The following is a 15,013-nucleotide window of genomic DNA, read 5'->3' as shown; positions in this document are numbered from 1 at the left end:
GCGGGCCTGCGTGGCCACAGCAGCCAGGACAGGGAGACGAGTCACTGGCCAGAGCGGGACACGCAGTGCTGGCTTGGACAGGAGCCCCGTGTAGGGCAAGGCCGTCGAGGGGAGGGCAGGCCCGTGGGAGGTTCGCAGAGACCCCAGCAGGAGGCGGTGGTGCTGGGCCAGAAGGGGTCAGACCTGCTGGGGGTGGGGCTCGAGGGTGAGCACTCAGGCGCCTTTCCGTCTGGTGGTGTGTTGCAGCCTCAGCGCCGCCAGCCCGGCGGGCACGGCCACCCTCTGCACGGAGCTGCCCTGGGGGCCAGGGCGCTGCCCCGGGTTGGCGAGATGGGGGCGCGTGAGAGGCGCCCGCTCGCCTGGGGAGAGCGTGGAGGAGAGGAGCTGCAGGCCCCCAGGATGGCGGGCGGGTGGGCCCCTAGGGGTGCTCCAGAGCGTTTCTCCGAGGAAGGGCGGGCAAGCGGGGCAGGTTTGCTCGGTGGGCGAGGTGTGCCCGACGTCTGTTTTGAGTCCTCTTCCCTCTTGGTCGGGGGGCGCTGAGGAGGCACTGGCTGGGGTTTAACGAGCTGGCACGGGGGGGCCCTGGTCTGTACCTCGTGCCGATGACCGTGGTGTAAACACGCCCACGTGGCGGAGCGGGCTGACGGCAGGACGTCCGTCAGCCAGCTCGGAAAAAAACTCTCCCCAGTTTTAACGACCTGCTTTTGCAGGTCGTAGAGGGCATGCTTCCAGCGGCCGACACGCGCTGCTCTGTCCTCCCCGAAGGCCGGCCCCCGGGCGGGCCCTGCCACCCAGCCCAACCCGGCCCAATCCCGTGACAGGTGCACATAAACACCTACGGGGTGGCAGCGTGCACAGATGCCGCCCGGGTCCAGATTTCGTGTGCAGCCCCCAGCGCGTTCTGCGTCCTCAAGTGACACTGGGGCCACCGACTTCCTCCCAAGACGTGGTGGGGTTTTGATGTTGGGGGCGGCCCCTTCACCCTTTACCGCACATTTTTCTTGGTGCTAGTCGGTCTCCTGGTGACACACGTGGGGCAGCAGCGGCCGCTTCCTTCCCAGCTCCACGCTCAGAGAACATGCCGAGAGTCGGGGTGTGGTCCTGCAGCCCCTCACTCGCTGCGGCTGCAGGCTCCCATCGTCTTCTCCCACCACCCCCACCCCCGCCCGATTGGCCCAGGGCCGGCGTGTCACGGCCCAGCCACCATCACAAACCAGAGCCCGTTCTCATGGTTACGTTAGAACCTCCATCGGTGGCCTCACTCAGAGGGCCCTGGCCCCGTGTGCCACACGTGGTTCACGCACCTGCCGGTCCACGTCGTAGCTCTCTACGTGCGGATCGTTCCCTAAAACGTTGCCACGGTCGAGAGCAGCAGGCGGCCGGCGGGCAGTGAGCCGACAGTGGCCCCCACCTGGATGGCCGCCTCCCCCGCCTGCCCAGTTGGCACCTGCTGGCATTCTGTCCCGTCACCTGTGTCTCTCCCTGCCCCAGCCTGAGGGCAGCAGTGGGAGAGTGGTTCTCTGGCAGGTGAGGGTTGGCCCGCCCGGGGGGAGTGCGCCGACGTGGCCTCACGTGACCGCACGGCTGTGCTCGGGAACCCGGGGTGACCGGCCGTTCCCTGCCGTCCCTCCTCCCCCGCAGGTGCTGCCTGACTGGGCCCAGACATGGGATGTCGCACCTCGGCGGGGAGCACAGAGGAAGCCAGGGCCTCGCCGAGCTGCTGCCGTGACGGCCAGTGAGCCAGCAGCCGGAGGATGTCCACCACGACGACGGTCGCCCCTGCGGGGATCCCGGCGGTCCCGGGCCCCGTGAACCCGCCCCCGCCGGAGGTCTCCAACCCTGCCAAGCCCGGCCGCAAGACCAACCAGCTGCAGTACATGCAGAACGTGGTGGTGAAGACGCTCTGGAAACACCAGTTCGCTTGGCCCTTCTACCAGCCCGTGGACGCCATCAAGCTGAACCTGCCCGTGAGTGGCCCCCTACCCGCCGCCCCTGCCCCTCCGCGGCCCCGACTCCTGGGAGGACGGCCCCCCTGGCCTTGGCAGAGATGGTGCCTGGAGGGGGCTGGTCCTGATAAGCCAGGCACAGCTCAGGACCCACGATGACCAAGGAGCACAGGGGATACTTAGGCGAGTGGGGGAATGGAGGGCGGCTGCCCAGATGCAGGAAGCAGGGAGGACCCGTGGCCCGTGGGTGGATGTAGGGGGAGCCGGCGATGGGGCTCAGGCCTAGAGGCTCACCTGTGTCTTCATCCTGTGCCCGGCACTGTCCTGCGGAGTGACGCGTCCACACCTGAAACCCTGTGCTCAAGAGGGGTGCGGCCCACTTTACCAGGGATAGCGCCTCAGCTGCATGCCCGGTGCCGACCTGACCATCTGACGGCTTTCTCTTTTGGACCCGAATAGAGAGCCCCTGAGTCCTGCGAGGGGAAGCCCTGGGCTAGCACTTGGCGGCCTGGGTCCTGGGCCAGCTTGGCCCCCGGGCACTGCGGGCCCCCAAGTGAAGTTTGGAATCTGGCGAGGGGTCTCAGGCCCACCTCCGGAGCCTAGAACAGCTCTGGCTCTGCCCCAGCCCTGCGGGTCTGTGCGTCCACACAGAACCCTGCTCGGGCCAGAGGCCAGTCAGGGGTTATGCTGGCCGAGCGCTCGCCCCAGACCTCATGCCCACCTGCCCTCAGGTGAACAGAAGCTTGGGTCCAGCCCCAGTACCCAGATCCCTGAGGAGACTGTCTCCCGCACGATCTCTGTGCTTGGGAATCGCGAAAGTCGTCATGAATTTGAATCCAGCAGTAACACCCCTGAAAATCTCTTTCTTAGGATTATCATAAGATAATAAAAAACCCCATGGACATGGGGACTATTAAGAAGAGACTGGAGAATAATTACTATTGGAGCGCGAGTGAATGTATGCAGGACTTCAACACCATGTTTACGAATTGTTACATTTATAACAAGGTAAGAAGACGGTGTGGCGTGGGCCCTACACGCCCCTGTGAGCTGCCCCCGGCCCCGGGGAGGCCTGGGGTGGAGGGCCAGCTGGGGTTGGCCGGTGCCCGCCGGGCTGGACGCTCTGCGGCAGCTCGCAGACAGGCCCAGGGCGTGTCCCAGCCTCGCGCTCGGCCCTTGTCTGGCCGCGATCCCCTCGTGCGGGTCCCACAGGCCACGCGTTTGAGCGGTCGCCTTGTGTGCGGCCCGCCCTCCCCTCCCCTCCCCCGCCCCCGCCCCGTCCCCTGCTCGAGGGAGGGAACGTTAGAACAGCCTTTTCGGAGGGCGTCGATATATACCAGACGCTTTAAAACGCCCACACGCTTGGACCTTTTTTTCTCTGGGATGGGATAAAGGGTGGTTTTTATCCTTTGTGTTTTTTGAACTCTTCCAAGAGTTTCCACGTTAAAATATATTCTTTTTGCCTCCCTCCTGCCCCGCCACATCACAGCCTTCTAAATAAATGTTTTTCTTGAGCAACCACCACGTGTTTGTCTGCTGCAGACACACAGCTCCTTTCCAGCAGGTAACCTTGCCTCTCCTGTGTCTTCAGCCCACAGATGACATAGTGCTCATGGCCCAAGCCTTAGAGAAAATTTTTCTGCAGAAAGTGGCCCAGATGCCCCAGGAGGAAGTTGAGTTATTACCCCCTGCTCCAAAGGGCAAAGGCCGGAAACCAGCCTCGGGAACCCAGAGTGCAGGTAAAGGGGTGGATCGTGCAGTCCTTCTCGCCACCTCTGGCGGGTGGGCAGGGCGCCGATGACAGCGGATCCTCTGAGGGTCCCTCCACCCCTCTGGGCTCAGTTATCCCACCTGCAGGGCCAGGTCAGTGACGATCCGAGCTCCGGAGCCGGGCCTCTGCCGTGTGTGGCCTGCGGGCCTGGGGACTGTGCTGCGCCCGCCTCGGAGCCTTGCTCCGGGCAGGGATCGCGCTCCTGCTGTGTCCCTGCGCCGCTTCTCTCCCACGCCCCTCACCGCCCGGCTCTGAGGAAGCCACGCTGTCCCTTTGTCCCCTCCGAGGAGCCTGCCTCTTCAGCATGCTCTGTGTTCTCTGTGACCTGTCAGGGAGCGGTGGGGATTAAGCTCAGCACGGGGAGCCCAGGGGTGGGTGACCTTACCTGGTCCGGGAACCTGGAACAGAGGTGCGTCCCAATGGTGAGCTTCCTGGGCGGCCCGGCCCTCCAGAGAGGCCAGGGCGTTTCACACTTACAGACGGGGCTGAGGCTGGTTACCCGTGGAACCCGAAGAGCCCCCTGGCCCTTCCTGCCGGGCTCTGCACCTTGTCCCGGCTCACTCATTCAGACCACGGAGGCAGCCCCGATGAGGGCCAGCGTCTCGGCCGGAGGGGCTCTGCTGGCACCGGCGGACCCTGGCTGGAGGGGATGGTCCCGGCAGCATCCGGAGCATCGCTGGTACAGCCGGCTGAGTTCAGCCTCCTTTCCTTTGTCCTCAAGGTACGCAGCAAGTGGCGGCCGTGTCCTCTGTCTCCCCGGCACCCCCCTTCCAGAGCGTCCCCCCCACGGTCTCCCAGACGCCCGTCATTGCTGCCACCCCCGTGCCAACCATCACTGCAAACGTCACGTCGGCCCCCGTCCCCCCGGCTGCCGCCCCGCCCCCTCCCGCGACGCCCATCATCCCCGTGGTCCCTCCCACGCCGCCCGTCGTCAAGGTGAGCTTCCCCCGGGGCGTCCTGGACACAGGCAGGTGTGGGGCGGGCCGGAGGGCGCTCGCCGCTTTCCCCTGGCACTGACCGCTCGCTCGTCGGGCGTCGGGCATATGTGACTTTGGACGGGTCCCCTCCCCCGCCACGCCCGCGAGGTGGGCCGCGGTTCCTGACACCGACAAGGAGCCCGAGGCTCGGAGCGGCAGGTCACACAGCTGGTGAGGGCGGCTGCGCTTGAGCCCCAGCTTCGCCGGCCTTTGCAGTGCGCGGGCCGAGGGGGGGCGGTGCAGAAAGGAGGGGGGTCCCGGCCCTCCCCGCCCACGCTTGCGCTCGGATTGCCTTGGCGTGGGGAGGGCGGTGGCGGCCTCCACCCGCTCCTCGCGCGCCCGTGAGTGTGAGCGCACGTCCCTCCCCCGGCTCCCTGGGGGCTTTCCACGGCCGGGCCTGGGCTCGGAGCGGGTGCTCCCCGCGAGATCCGGGGCCGGCGAGGACGGCTGAGCCTCCTGCTCTGAGCAGGCCCCCGTGCCGGCCACTGATGTGTATCGTCTTCTCCGATTTGACCCTCACAGCGAGCGACCCTCTGGGGCAGGCAGTATTTCCCCCATCTTACAGATGAGGAAGCAGGCGCTCAGAGGGGTTAAATGGCTCCCCCAAGGTAAAATGCCATCTCCGTCGCTTTCCTCTCCCCCGTGGCCTTCACTGCCTGTACTCGGGCGGCGCCTGGCCCGGCCGCCTCACTCAGCGCCCGGCTGTCTTGGAGCATGTCCCGTCTGCCGTGGCCCGATGAGCCCCCGGGCCCCGTGGCACGTGCTTGGCCTCCGTGGGCGCCCGTGAAGTGTGTGTGGGTGGCTGGCTCGTGCCCGCCAGCCTGGGGGCAGCGGCTTGGCTGGGGCGGCGACTTTGGTGGCGCTCAGACAGCAGACCCCCGTGAGGCCGGCGGCCCAGGTGCGCCTGGCTCCCAGGGGCTGCTCCGCCCGCCCGCCCGAGCTGAGGGGAGGGGAGCCCCCTGGGCTGGCCTCGGGGTCACGGCGACCCTGGCCACCCAGGCACGAGAAACACGCTCTCACGCACTGGACACACCCACCGAGTGCTCGTTGGTCATTTCAGTGTTTCCTCCCCCGCCCCGGCGGGAAGTAGCTCTGTGACGTCTGCTGCCCTCAGGGTCAAGTCCAGCCCTGCCCAGGCACTTAGCCGCCGGAGTCCTTGGTCCCAGACCTCGTGCTGCTGCTTGTGTTTCCCGGCTGGGCCGCTGCCCCCGCCCCGCCCCCCGCATGCTCCTCCTGACCCCCTCGTCCCGTGGCTGCCACTGTCCTGGGAGCGCCAGCTTTGAGGCCCGCGTCTGGGACGCCCCTCTGGCCTTTGACCAGCGGGGGTCCTCTCGTCCCCGCTGTCCCCAAGCCCCAGCCCCACTTGGTGATGGTCCCAGTCACGGTGCCACCCCGGTGGGGCGAGTCCCTGAGCCGCGGCCCAACCCCGGGCGCGGGCGGGCTGCGTGGCGGGCTGCGTGCTGCATCTCACGCTGCTCGGGGTGGTGAGCGCCCAGCCGCACGCGCGCGGGGCCTGGGGGCTTGGGCGGGGCTCAGGGACGGCCCGGGGGTAGGTTCGGAGTCCAGCCTCACCACCGCCAGCTGTGTGACCTCGGGCCGGCAACGTGGCCCCTCTGAGCCTCGGCGTCCTGCGTGGCGCGGGGCCCCGGGAGGATGGCCGCGGCCATGCATGTCCTTGCTTCGCTCGGTGCCTGGCAGCTGGTCTGCGCTCCAGGGGCGCCACCGCAGCGGTTCTGATCCCGGATCCCGGGGCTCACTGTTGTTTTGCTGTCGCAGAAGAAGGGCGTGAAGCGGAAAGCAGACACTACCACGCCCACGACGTCCGCCATCACCGCCAGCCGCAGCGAGTCGCCCCCGCCGCTGTCGGACCCCAAGCAGGCCAAGGTGGTGGCACGGCGGGAGAGCGGGGGCCGCCCCATCAAGCCGCCCAAGAAGGACCTGGAGGACGGCGAGGTGCCCCAGCACGCGGGCAAGAAGGGCCGGCTCTCGGAGCACCTGCGGCACTGCGACAGCATCCTCAAGGAGATGCTGTCCAAGAAGCACGCAGCCTACGCCTGGCCCTTCTACAAGCCGGTGGACGCCGAGGCCCTGGAGCTGCATGACTACCACGACATCATCAAGCACCCGATGGACCTGAGCACCGTCAAGGTACGTGGGTGGTGAGCCAGCCGGGCCCTCTTCCCCTGTCTGGGCGACCCCTGGCCTCCGCAGGGCGGCCTGACGTCCTGAGGGGCTGTCGTGGTGCTGATGTCTTGTGCCGGCCGGGGGGGCAGCTCAGCAGGCTTGGGGCATTGCCCGGCTCCCTTGGGCTGCCCTCCAGCAGCAAACTGGGCCTCAGGGATGGCCCGGGGCCCTGGCGTGGGTCTGGCAGGGTCAGGGAGGAAGGTGTGCTCTGCCCTACGCTCACTGAACCGGCAGCTTCCTCGTCATCTATTCCTCTTGAGCCGGTTTCGTCATCTCGTTCGTTTTCCTCCTGGCGCGTTTGCAGGTCTTTGTAACGTTAGGCAAGGAGGCCCTTTCCCGTGGCCCAGCCCCTCCCTGGACAGAAGTGGGCGCTGGAGCGGGTGGTGGCGGAGCTGAGACCAGGAGCCCCGGCCTCCCGATTCCCGCAGCAGGGTCTTCCTGCACTGGGGGCTTCCCCCTTGGCTTTTGTGGGTTTTCCTCCGGGTCAGGTCAGTTGTGTACAAGCAGAGAAGAGCAGGTCTGGGCCAGGCAGAGATGGAGAAAATTCCCCGGCTGGCAGCAGCAGCCGCGAGGGCAGGAGACCTGGGGTCTTCCCTGAGTGCATGCAGGAGGGGTTCCTGAGCCCCCGTCGGGCGTGGGCCCCAGCACAGCTGCCCTGCCTCGGTCTGGATCGGTCTCTGACGGTCTGAGGAACGTCCCTGGCCGTTGGACCGTCACCTGGAAAGGTAACCCCACAAAAGGGGCAGGTGGTTTCTTTGCACCGATGGGGTCTGGGCCCTGAGCCGCTGGGCTCAGTCATTCTGCCTCGTGTACCTGTCTGGGGCAGACTCTCCTTAATGGAAGTCTTCCTGCCCGCCCAGGGACAGGACAGACCTGGCCATCTCGGACAGTGGTTCCCGGGGAACTGGCTGAGTCAGGCGGGCCTGGCTGAGCTGGGTGACCGAGCAGCTTCCTCACCTTCTCTGATCCTCCTCCTAACTGCGAGGGCAGGGCTCCGGCTTTCTTGGACTCGCTCAGTGCTGCAGTCGGGGGGCCCTGCTCCTGCTGGGAGCCCAGGAGTGTCAGCTACTTTCCTTTGACTGATTTTTTCTTTTAATTTGCGTGAGTAAGATAGGAATAGAGGGTCAAAAATCCAAGCAAAGCAGAGGCGGGTGGAGAGAAGACCTAACCTCTGGTGTCGTTGCCGCCCTTTCCAGAGATGTTTCCAGCTAATGGTTTGGTTACGTCTTTCTGGATTAGCTCCTGGCTCAGGCTGGCTCTTTCCAAGCAGGTTTTGACAGTGGGGCAGTGGTACTCGGGCTCCCAGATGCACCAGGAAAGTGGCCGGCTGTCAAATTAGGGCTGGAGTCTGAGAATCTTGCAGAAGTTGAGAGGGTCTCGGGTGCCCATTTCTCCTTCCTGGCTGAGCTACCCCAGACTGGGGAGGCTGTGCAGAGGGCTGGAGCCAGGCAGCCCTAGTGCTGTTGGAAGCTCTCCAGTGGGGGGCAGAGGAGGACGGTGTGTCCTAGGCTATAGAGGCTGCAGGTCCTGGAGTCTGACCACCACCGACCCCTCCATCGAGGCCAGGACTTTGTTGGTCTAGGTGCCGGCGAGGTAGGTGGTTAGGCTCCAGCCCACGGTGTCCTGCCGCGGTGGAGCATGGCCCCCAGGATGAGCGGGCACCTCCTACCCCCGACACGAGGTCCCTGACTGGTGAGCTCATATCTGTGTGAACCCATCCAGGCATGGGGAGCTCTCTCCGTCGAGAGCCGTTGCCCCGTCTGCCCCGATCTTAGCTGCCACGCTGTGGTCCCTGGCTGGCTGCACTTCTGTCCCCCCGCTGCAGAGCCAGTCGTCCCGTGCTCCCGGCGGGGCAGCGGGGCGACCGGGTGCTCTGTGAAGCAGGCTAGCTGACAGCACCTGGATTCTCGGGAGAAAGTTAACTGTCTCCTTCTGGGAACCGAGTAGCCCCCTAAACTGGTAGAGAGCGACTTTTCGCCAGAAGTTGCTTTGCTCCCCACCGGAGCTCCTGCCAGCAGGGATGTCGGCGTGTGAAAAGTTAGTCAAAACGTAGAGCTGGGAACTTTGGTTGCGGGAGCTGGGACTTTGGGGAGCGCCTTTTTCTTTCTCCCTGAGTGTCAGCCTGTCTGTGGGGTCCTGGACCCGCCCCTGCAAGCCCTCAGGGCCACCCTCCCACCTTCTCCCTGGGCTCCCAGCCGAGGTCTCGGGCTGGCGGTAGGCACGCGGAGGGTCCCGAGGCACAGCGGTGCCCTCGCGCCGCGTGGCTTGTGTGTTACAGAAGAAGATGGACAGCCGCGAGTACCCAGACGCACAGGGCTTTGCAGCCGACATCCGGTTGATGTTCTCCAACTGTTACAAGTACAACCCCCCAGACCACGAGGTGGTGGCCATGGCCAGGAAGCTGCAGGTAACCCCAGGTGCTCTGTGTGGGGAGGGGCCACCTGGGCACCGGTGGGATCAGCAGCTCAGGGCAGGCACCCAGGAAAGACACGGGTGTCCGGGAGGGCATGTCTCCCAGGGGAGGGGCGGGGTTGAGGGGTGGGGCGTCTGGCGACCACACCCACGGGCGCGTTTCCCCTGCGCGGTGGCCGAGTGGCGGCCAGGCCCCGAGCCTGTCCCCCAGGGACGTGGTGGCCAAGAGGCCAGTTTCTGCCTCCTGGGAGCTGCGGGCTCAGGCGGGCGGCGGCAGGCAGCTGCGGGCCAGCAGGTGTTCTAGCCGGGGCGGAGACGGCGAGAAGGCGGACGCCTGCTCCCCTGCTCTTCGCCGCGTGCCGGGGGCCGTCTGTCGGGAGCCTGCCGGTGAGGCCCGTGGGCGTCGTGGCGGGCGGGGGACGGCTGCTCGTGCAGCCTGTTGCTTTCCCGACCACAAGGCAGACGGCGTGTGGGAGAAACGGGCCTGCAGGGAAGCGCAGTCTGGCCTTCAGCGGTGGGACTTTGCGTACACGCACACGGATCTCACATACGGGCCGAGTGTGCGCTAGTGTGCGCGATTATCTGTCAGAGCCTGGGGGCTGCCGCGGGTTTCTGTACGGGCCGGCCGGTACACCGAGCCTGTTCTTATCTCTCTTTGCCGTCGCGTAGCCTGTTGCTTGTGTACGTACGGGACCCGGAATGTTGTGCTGTAAGACGTTCCCAGTCCCTTTCTCAGAACTCTTTTGAAAACCCGGTACGGTAACTCGGGAGCTTCCTTTTTTTTTTTTTTTTTTTTTTGCGGCACGCGGGCCTCTCACCGCCGCGGCCTCTCCCGTCGCGGAGCGCGGGCTCCGGACGCGCAGGCGCGGCGGAACCTATCTTTTCAGAGCTAACTTCAGAAAGTTGGAAGAGTCTGTCATAACATATCATGAAATCCTATTTGTACACATCAAGGCACATTTATTTGTTATAACTCATTGTTTGAGTCTTCAGGTTTCCCTGTCACATGGCTTTTCTTTTTTTTTTTTTTTATAAATTTATTTATTTTATTTTTGGCTGCATTGGGTCCCCGCCGCTGCTCGTGGGGGCCACTCTTCGTTGCAGAGCATGGACTCCAGGCGCGCAGCCCCAGCAGCCGTGGTGCACGGGCCCAGCCGCTCCGCGGCACGCGGGATCCTCCCGGACCGGGGCCCGAACCCGCGTCCCCCGCGTCGGCGGGCGGACCCTCGACCGCCGCGCCACCGGGGAGGCCCGGCTCGGGAGCATCCTCGATCCCCCAGGCCCCGGACGGGGCCGCAGGGGGAGCCTCCTTCCAGACCTCTGGGTCCTGCTGATCTTCCTGACCTCCCTCCTGCCTGTGGGCCCTGGCTGCTGCGGCTGCCCCCTCTGTGCACTGGCCCCCACGGGGGAGTGTGGTAGAGCGGTCCCGGTGGTCCCAGTACACCCAGAGGAAGCCACCGGGACCCACGGTTTCATACCCAGAGCACGAAGCCGAGAGGCTTTGCAGAGCCCCGTGCTGTCGTTGCTCCGTGGATGCCCCTAACCCTCGCGAGTAGCTCCACGAGGAAGCCGGGCGGCGCTGGCAGCAGACGGGCCGAGGGCAGTGGCCCTGGTTCTGTTCCGGCAAGAGGTGGTCTCCGCAGCGTGGCCACAGAGGGTGGGAGTCTTAATTACTGACGGCTGTTGAGTAATCGGCTGTTGATTGTGTCAAGTCAAGCTGGGTGGGGTTCGAGCCTGACGCTGCAGCAGCCCCCGCCGGGGGGCCGTTTGCCCAGCGCAGGCCGGGTCATGGCCTTGCGTGGCAGCGTGCCTCTGGGATGTCTCTCCCCCAGGAGGAGATTCTGGGGGAGCAGGGCCCAGAGGAGGCTCCTACGGGAGCCGGACGCCTGGTCGGTGGGGCTGCATCCTTTGCGTGTAAAGCCGGTGTACGTGGCTTCAGGTGTCTGAGCTGGCAGAGAGAAGCCTCCCTTCGTGGCCGCTCCTCCTGTCTGAAAGGAACCTGGGCCACGGCGGGGAGGGACCTTTGTTGAGCGTGCTCCCAAGGCTGTGTAGGAGCTGGCAGTTAGGATAGGACAAGAGTTTTGCCTTTTGAGCCAACTTTTGGACCCAACTCAGAACGAGATGCGATACTACGCTAACGTCACGGGGGAAAGAAATGGGAAAGCGAAACGAGCTCCCAGATCCAGTGGCTGGGGGGCCCCAGAAAAGGGTCAGAGCTCAAAGGAAGGCCCTCTCGCTGTCTGTCAGTAGGTGGCAGCCTGGGACCTGGACGCTGAAAAGACTTGCAAGCCGTCGACAGAACGTGGGGTGTCTAATAAAGGAGCTTGTGTGCCAGCTCCTAAAAGGCTGTGTCTGTGGCCGTTGACTCTGCGCCCTCTGGCCCTGGACCCGCGCTCAGGGCCTGGGGAGGGCGGGACAGAGAGCAAGCCGGGGTGGGCGAGGTGGGGGCGGCCCAGCGCCCTGGGCAGGCTGGGTCCAGTCTCCCCGACTCCCCAGGGGCTGCCCAGGGGCGTCCAGGACCCAGGCGGCCCCTGCTGTCCCGCAGGACGTGTTTGAGATGCGGTTTGCCAAGATGCCGGACGAGCCGGTGGAGGCGCCCACGCTGCCCGTGCCCGCGGCCCCTGTGGTCAGCAAGGGCACGGAGAGCAGCCGCAGCAGCGAGGAGAGCTCCTCGGACACAGGCAGCTCGGACTCGGAGGAGGAACGGGCCACGCGGCTGGCGGAGCTGCAGGAGCAGGTGAGCGGCCGCGGCCGGGCCGGGGACCGCGGGGCCCCCGTCCCGGCCGGGCCTTGAGCCGACGTTTGTCCTGGTCACCCGCCCCCCGGCCCCCCAAGCCACAGCCGTCCTCCGCAGCGGCGTTGCTGGCAGGGCACCCGGCGAAGGCGTCGGCTCCGGGGGCCCCCTTGGCAGTGCCTGCAGGCCCGGGGCCCTGTGAGCCTGACTGGGTCGGGCCGTTCCTGGAGCCCTGGAGCCTCCTTCCGCTCCAGAAAGGTCTGGGAGGCACCTGCAGAAGCCGCAGCCGTGGGGCTCCACGAGCCTGCCTGGTTGGGGGCGGGCGCGGGCTCCGCAGCCCTGCCAGAGCGAGGTTGTCCTGCCTCGGCCTCTGACCGCCTGTGGGTCGGCCCTCCCCACCCCTTCGCGCTCCCCTCGTGCAAAATGGGACCAAGAGGTGCTGGATTCCTGGGGGGGTGGGGGGCCTCCAGCAGGGAGGGGACAGTGGAGTGACAGTGACCCTGCCGGCACCCCAGTGGGGCTGGGCGTCTGAGCTGGGCCTCGTCAGGCATGACGGCGCAGGGAGCGTGGCCCTGAGGTGTAGCTGTCGGGCCGGGGTCCCTCCCACGCCACGTGACGTGGCTGGCATGTGCGAGCCTGGTGCCGTCTTGGCCCGTCCACCTGCTAGAGGCTGGGGGCGCCGTTTCCTCGCCCGTTCGGCGCGAGACTCCCCTTGGGGTCTGCTGAGGTGAGAAGCGTGTAGAGCACGCAGCACGCTGGCAGCCACCTGCCGGACGAGATGAGTGTCCCCTGCCGGCACTGGACCGTTTTGACCCTGCAGAACTGCCGTGTAACATCCCGGCAGCTGCCCACAAGTGGAAAGTCTCCTCTGCGCAGGCATTTAAACCTCTCCCTAGAGGGTCTCCCTCATCGGGAAAACAGAAACTAGCAGGAAAACCAGGAGGCACCATTTATCGAGCCCTTCGGGTGCCACCCGCCCTGCACTTCGGGTGGGGAGACCGAGGCCCAGCGGCTCGCCCGCCGTCGCAGGGGTGGGGAGGGCCAGACGGGCTCTGCCGCCCTCCGGGACCTGTCTGGCCCCCCGGCTCCCCTCCCCGCACGGTGGCGGCAGCTCCCGGGCACCCCAGCGCCCCCGCCCGCGGCCCCCTTGGGCCAGCCCCGGAGAGCCCCGCTCAGCTGCCTGTCTCTTCCAGCTGAAGGCTGTGCACGAGCAGCTGGCCGCCCTGTCTCAGGCCCCAGTGAACAAGCCAAAGAGGAAGAAGGAGAAGAAGGAAAAGAAGAAGAAGGACAAGGACAAGGACAAGGAGAGGCACAAGGCCAAGTCCGAGGAGGAGAAGAAGGCCAAGGCGGCCCCGCCCGCCAAGCAGGCCCAGCAGAAGAAGGCTCCCGCCAAGAAGGCCAACAGCACGACAGTGGCTGGCAGGTGGGCTCCGGCGCCCCGTGTCCTGGACGCCCATGTGGCGGGAGGGTGCTGGATTCGCGGCTCTGTCCTGGTGACCTGGACCCTGGGCTGTTAACGGGGAGATGGTCTGGGGGCTTGGTGGCCCTCGTCCTGCCCTCCTCGTGGGAAGGCTGCGAGGACCAAACGAGATCTCTGCCTGGGCAGTATGGGCTCCGGAGGGCGGCGCTCAGCTCCCCGTGGGGCCCGCCTCAGTCACAGGCATTGGCGACCTCAGCGTCCAGAGGCTTCAGGGACATTCTCCTGGTCTGGGCCCGGGAGTTTGCTTTGGCGGGGGGTCTTGGCGCCGTGTCCTGGGCCCTTGGCACCCCGTCCCCGGCTGGCCTAGTCGGCGGAGGGTCGGGGGTGGAGGTGCGCCTTGGCACAGAGCAGGGACGACATGGGGAGGTGAGGGCGGTGGGAAGGCACGCCGGGCCGGGCGCCTCTCCCGGCGGGGCGGAAGGAGGGCGTCCTGGAGGAGGGGGCGACAGCTGCGCAGAGGGTCCGGGTGGGGTTCCGAGAATCGGGAACAGCGGGCACAAAGCTGTAGAGGCCAGTGGAATGTGTTCCTCGTGGGAATGAGGACAAGGTGGGCACTGCCGAGGAACAGAGGCCAGGTTGGGAAGAGGGGAGGGGAGGGTTCAGGCTGCCGAGGCTGGCCGGCTCGGTTGAGGTGTTTGCGGTTTATTCTCCAGTGAAAGTGGTCGGATCCTGGCCAGTGTGGAGGATGGATTAGCGAGAGGCAAGAATGGGGGGAAGGATGCCTTCTGGAGTGGCTGTGGTCACGCAGGCAGGAGAGGCCGGTGTGGCCGTGGGGGCGGAGGTGTGTTGCTTCGAGAACTGTCTGTGAGGCAGAGTGGACAGGCCTTGGTCCCTGGACGTAGGAGGAGGGGCGCACGCAGAGCTGGGGACTTGGGCTTTGGCACCTGGGCGGGGGCAGTGGCACCATTGAGAGGGGCAGTGAGAACGGTCAGGGGTTTTCTCCTCCCTCCCTCCCTCCCTCCCTCCCTTTTGCAGGGGGAGGCAGAAATCAGGTTCCCTGTTCTGTCTCTGTCTCTGGTTTTGGTGTCTGTACAATGCTGGCCTCAAAAATGAGTTGGGAAGTGTTCCCTTGCCTTCTGTGTTCTGGGGGAGATTTATAGCCTTGGTATATTAATTCTTAAACGTGTGATAGAATTCACCACTGAAACCATCTGGGCCCGGAGTTTCACTGTTGGAAGGTTGTTAACCACGAATTCAGTCCCTTTGAATGTTCCCCACAAATTGGATATAGTGTGATTTCATTGAAGTTCAAAATATTTTTTAATGCCCTTCAGGCGTCCTTTCTGACCATGGATTATTTAGAAGTGTGTTGTTTGGTTTACAGATATTTGGAGATTTTTCCAGGTATTGTTCAGTTATTGATTTCTAGGGTCAGAGAACACACTTTGTATGTTTTCAACATTTTTAAGTTTGTTAAGATCTCATGGCCCAGTATCCGGTCTATCTTGGTGAACGTGCCATGTATGCTTGAAAAGAATGTGTATCCTGCTGTTGGGTGGAGTGTTGTAT

General features: G+C 65.2%; 1 protein-coding gene across 5 annotated transcripts in view; it reads left to right on the top strand.

The window, feature by feature from the left end:
- Positions 1-1,643: 1,643 nt before the first annotated feature.
- The window catches only part of BRD3 (bromodomain containing 3), a 38,009-nt gene continuing 24,639 nt past the window's right edge, over positions 1,644-15,013 (top strand). For all 5 annotated transcript variants that reach the window (XR_003682548.2, XR_003682549.2, XM_028497401.2 and 2 more), the window contains exons 1-8: positions 1,644-1,967; positions 2,817-2,954; positions 3,538-3,685; positions 4,439-4,653; positions 6,471-6,842; positions 9,157-9,285; positions 11,836-12,027; positions 13,218-13,447. Coding sequence is in view for 3 of the 5 variants with exons in the window: in XM_028497401.2 (XP_028353202.1) it covers positions 1,755-1,967; positions 2,817-2,954; positions 3,538-3,685; positions 4,439-4,653; positions 6,471-6,842; positions 9,157-9,285; positions 11,836-12,027; positions 13,218-13,447 (1,637 nt within the window). In the remaining 2 variants the exon portion in view is untranslated. The remainder of the gene's footprint in view (positions 1,968-2,816; positions 2,955-3,537; positions 3,686-4,438; positions 4,654-6,470; positions 6,843-9,156; positions 9,286-11,835; positions 12,028-13,217; positions 13,448-15,013) is intronic.

This window comes from Physeter macrocephalus, chromosome 13 (assembly GCF_002837175.3).
Source record: "Physeter macrocephalus isolate SW-GA chromosome 13, ASM283717v5, whole genome shotgun sequence".
NCBI classification, from domain to species: domain Eukaryota; kingdom Metazoa; phylum Chordata; class Mammalia; order Artiodactyla; family Physeteridae; genus Physeter; species Physeter macrocephalus.
Note: the sequence above shows the minus strand (reverse complement) of the source record. Positions and strands in the feature narration are given on the sequence as shown.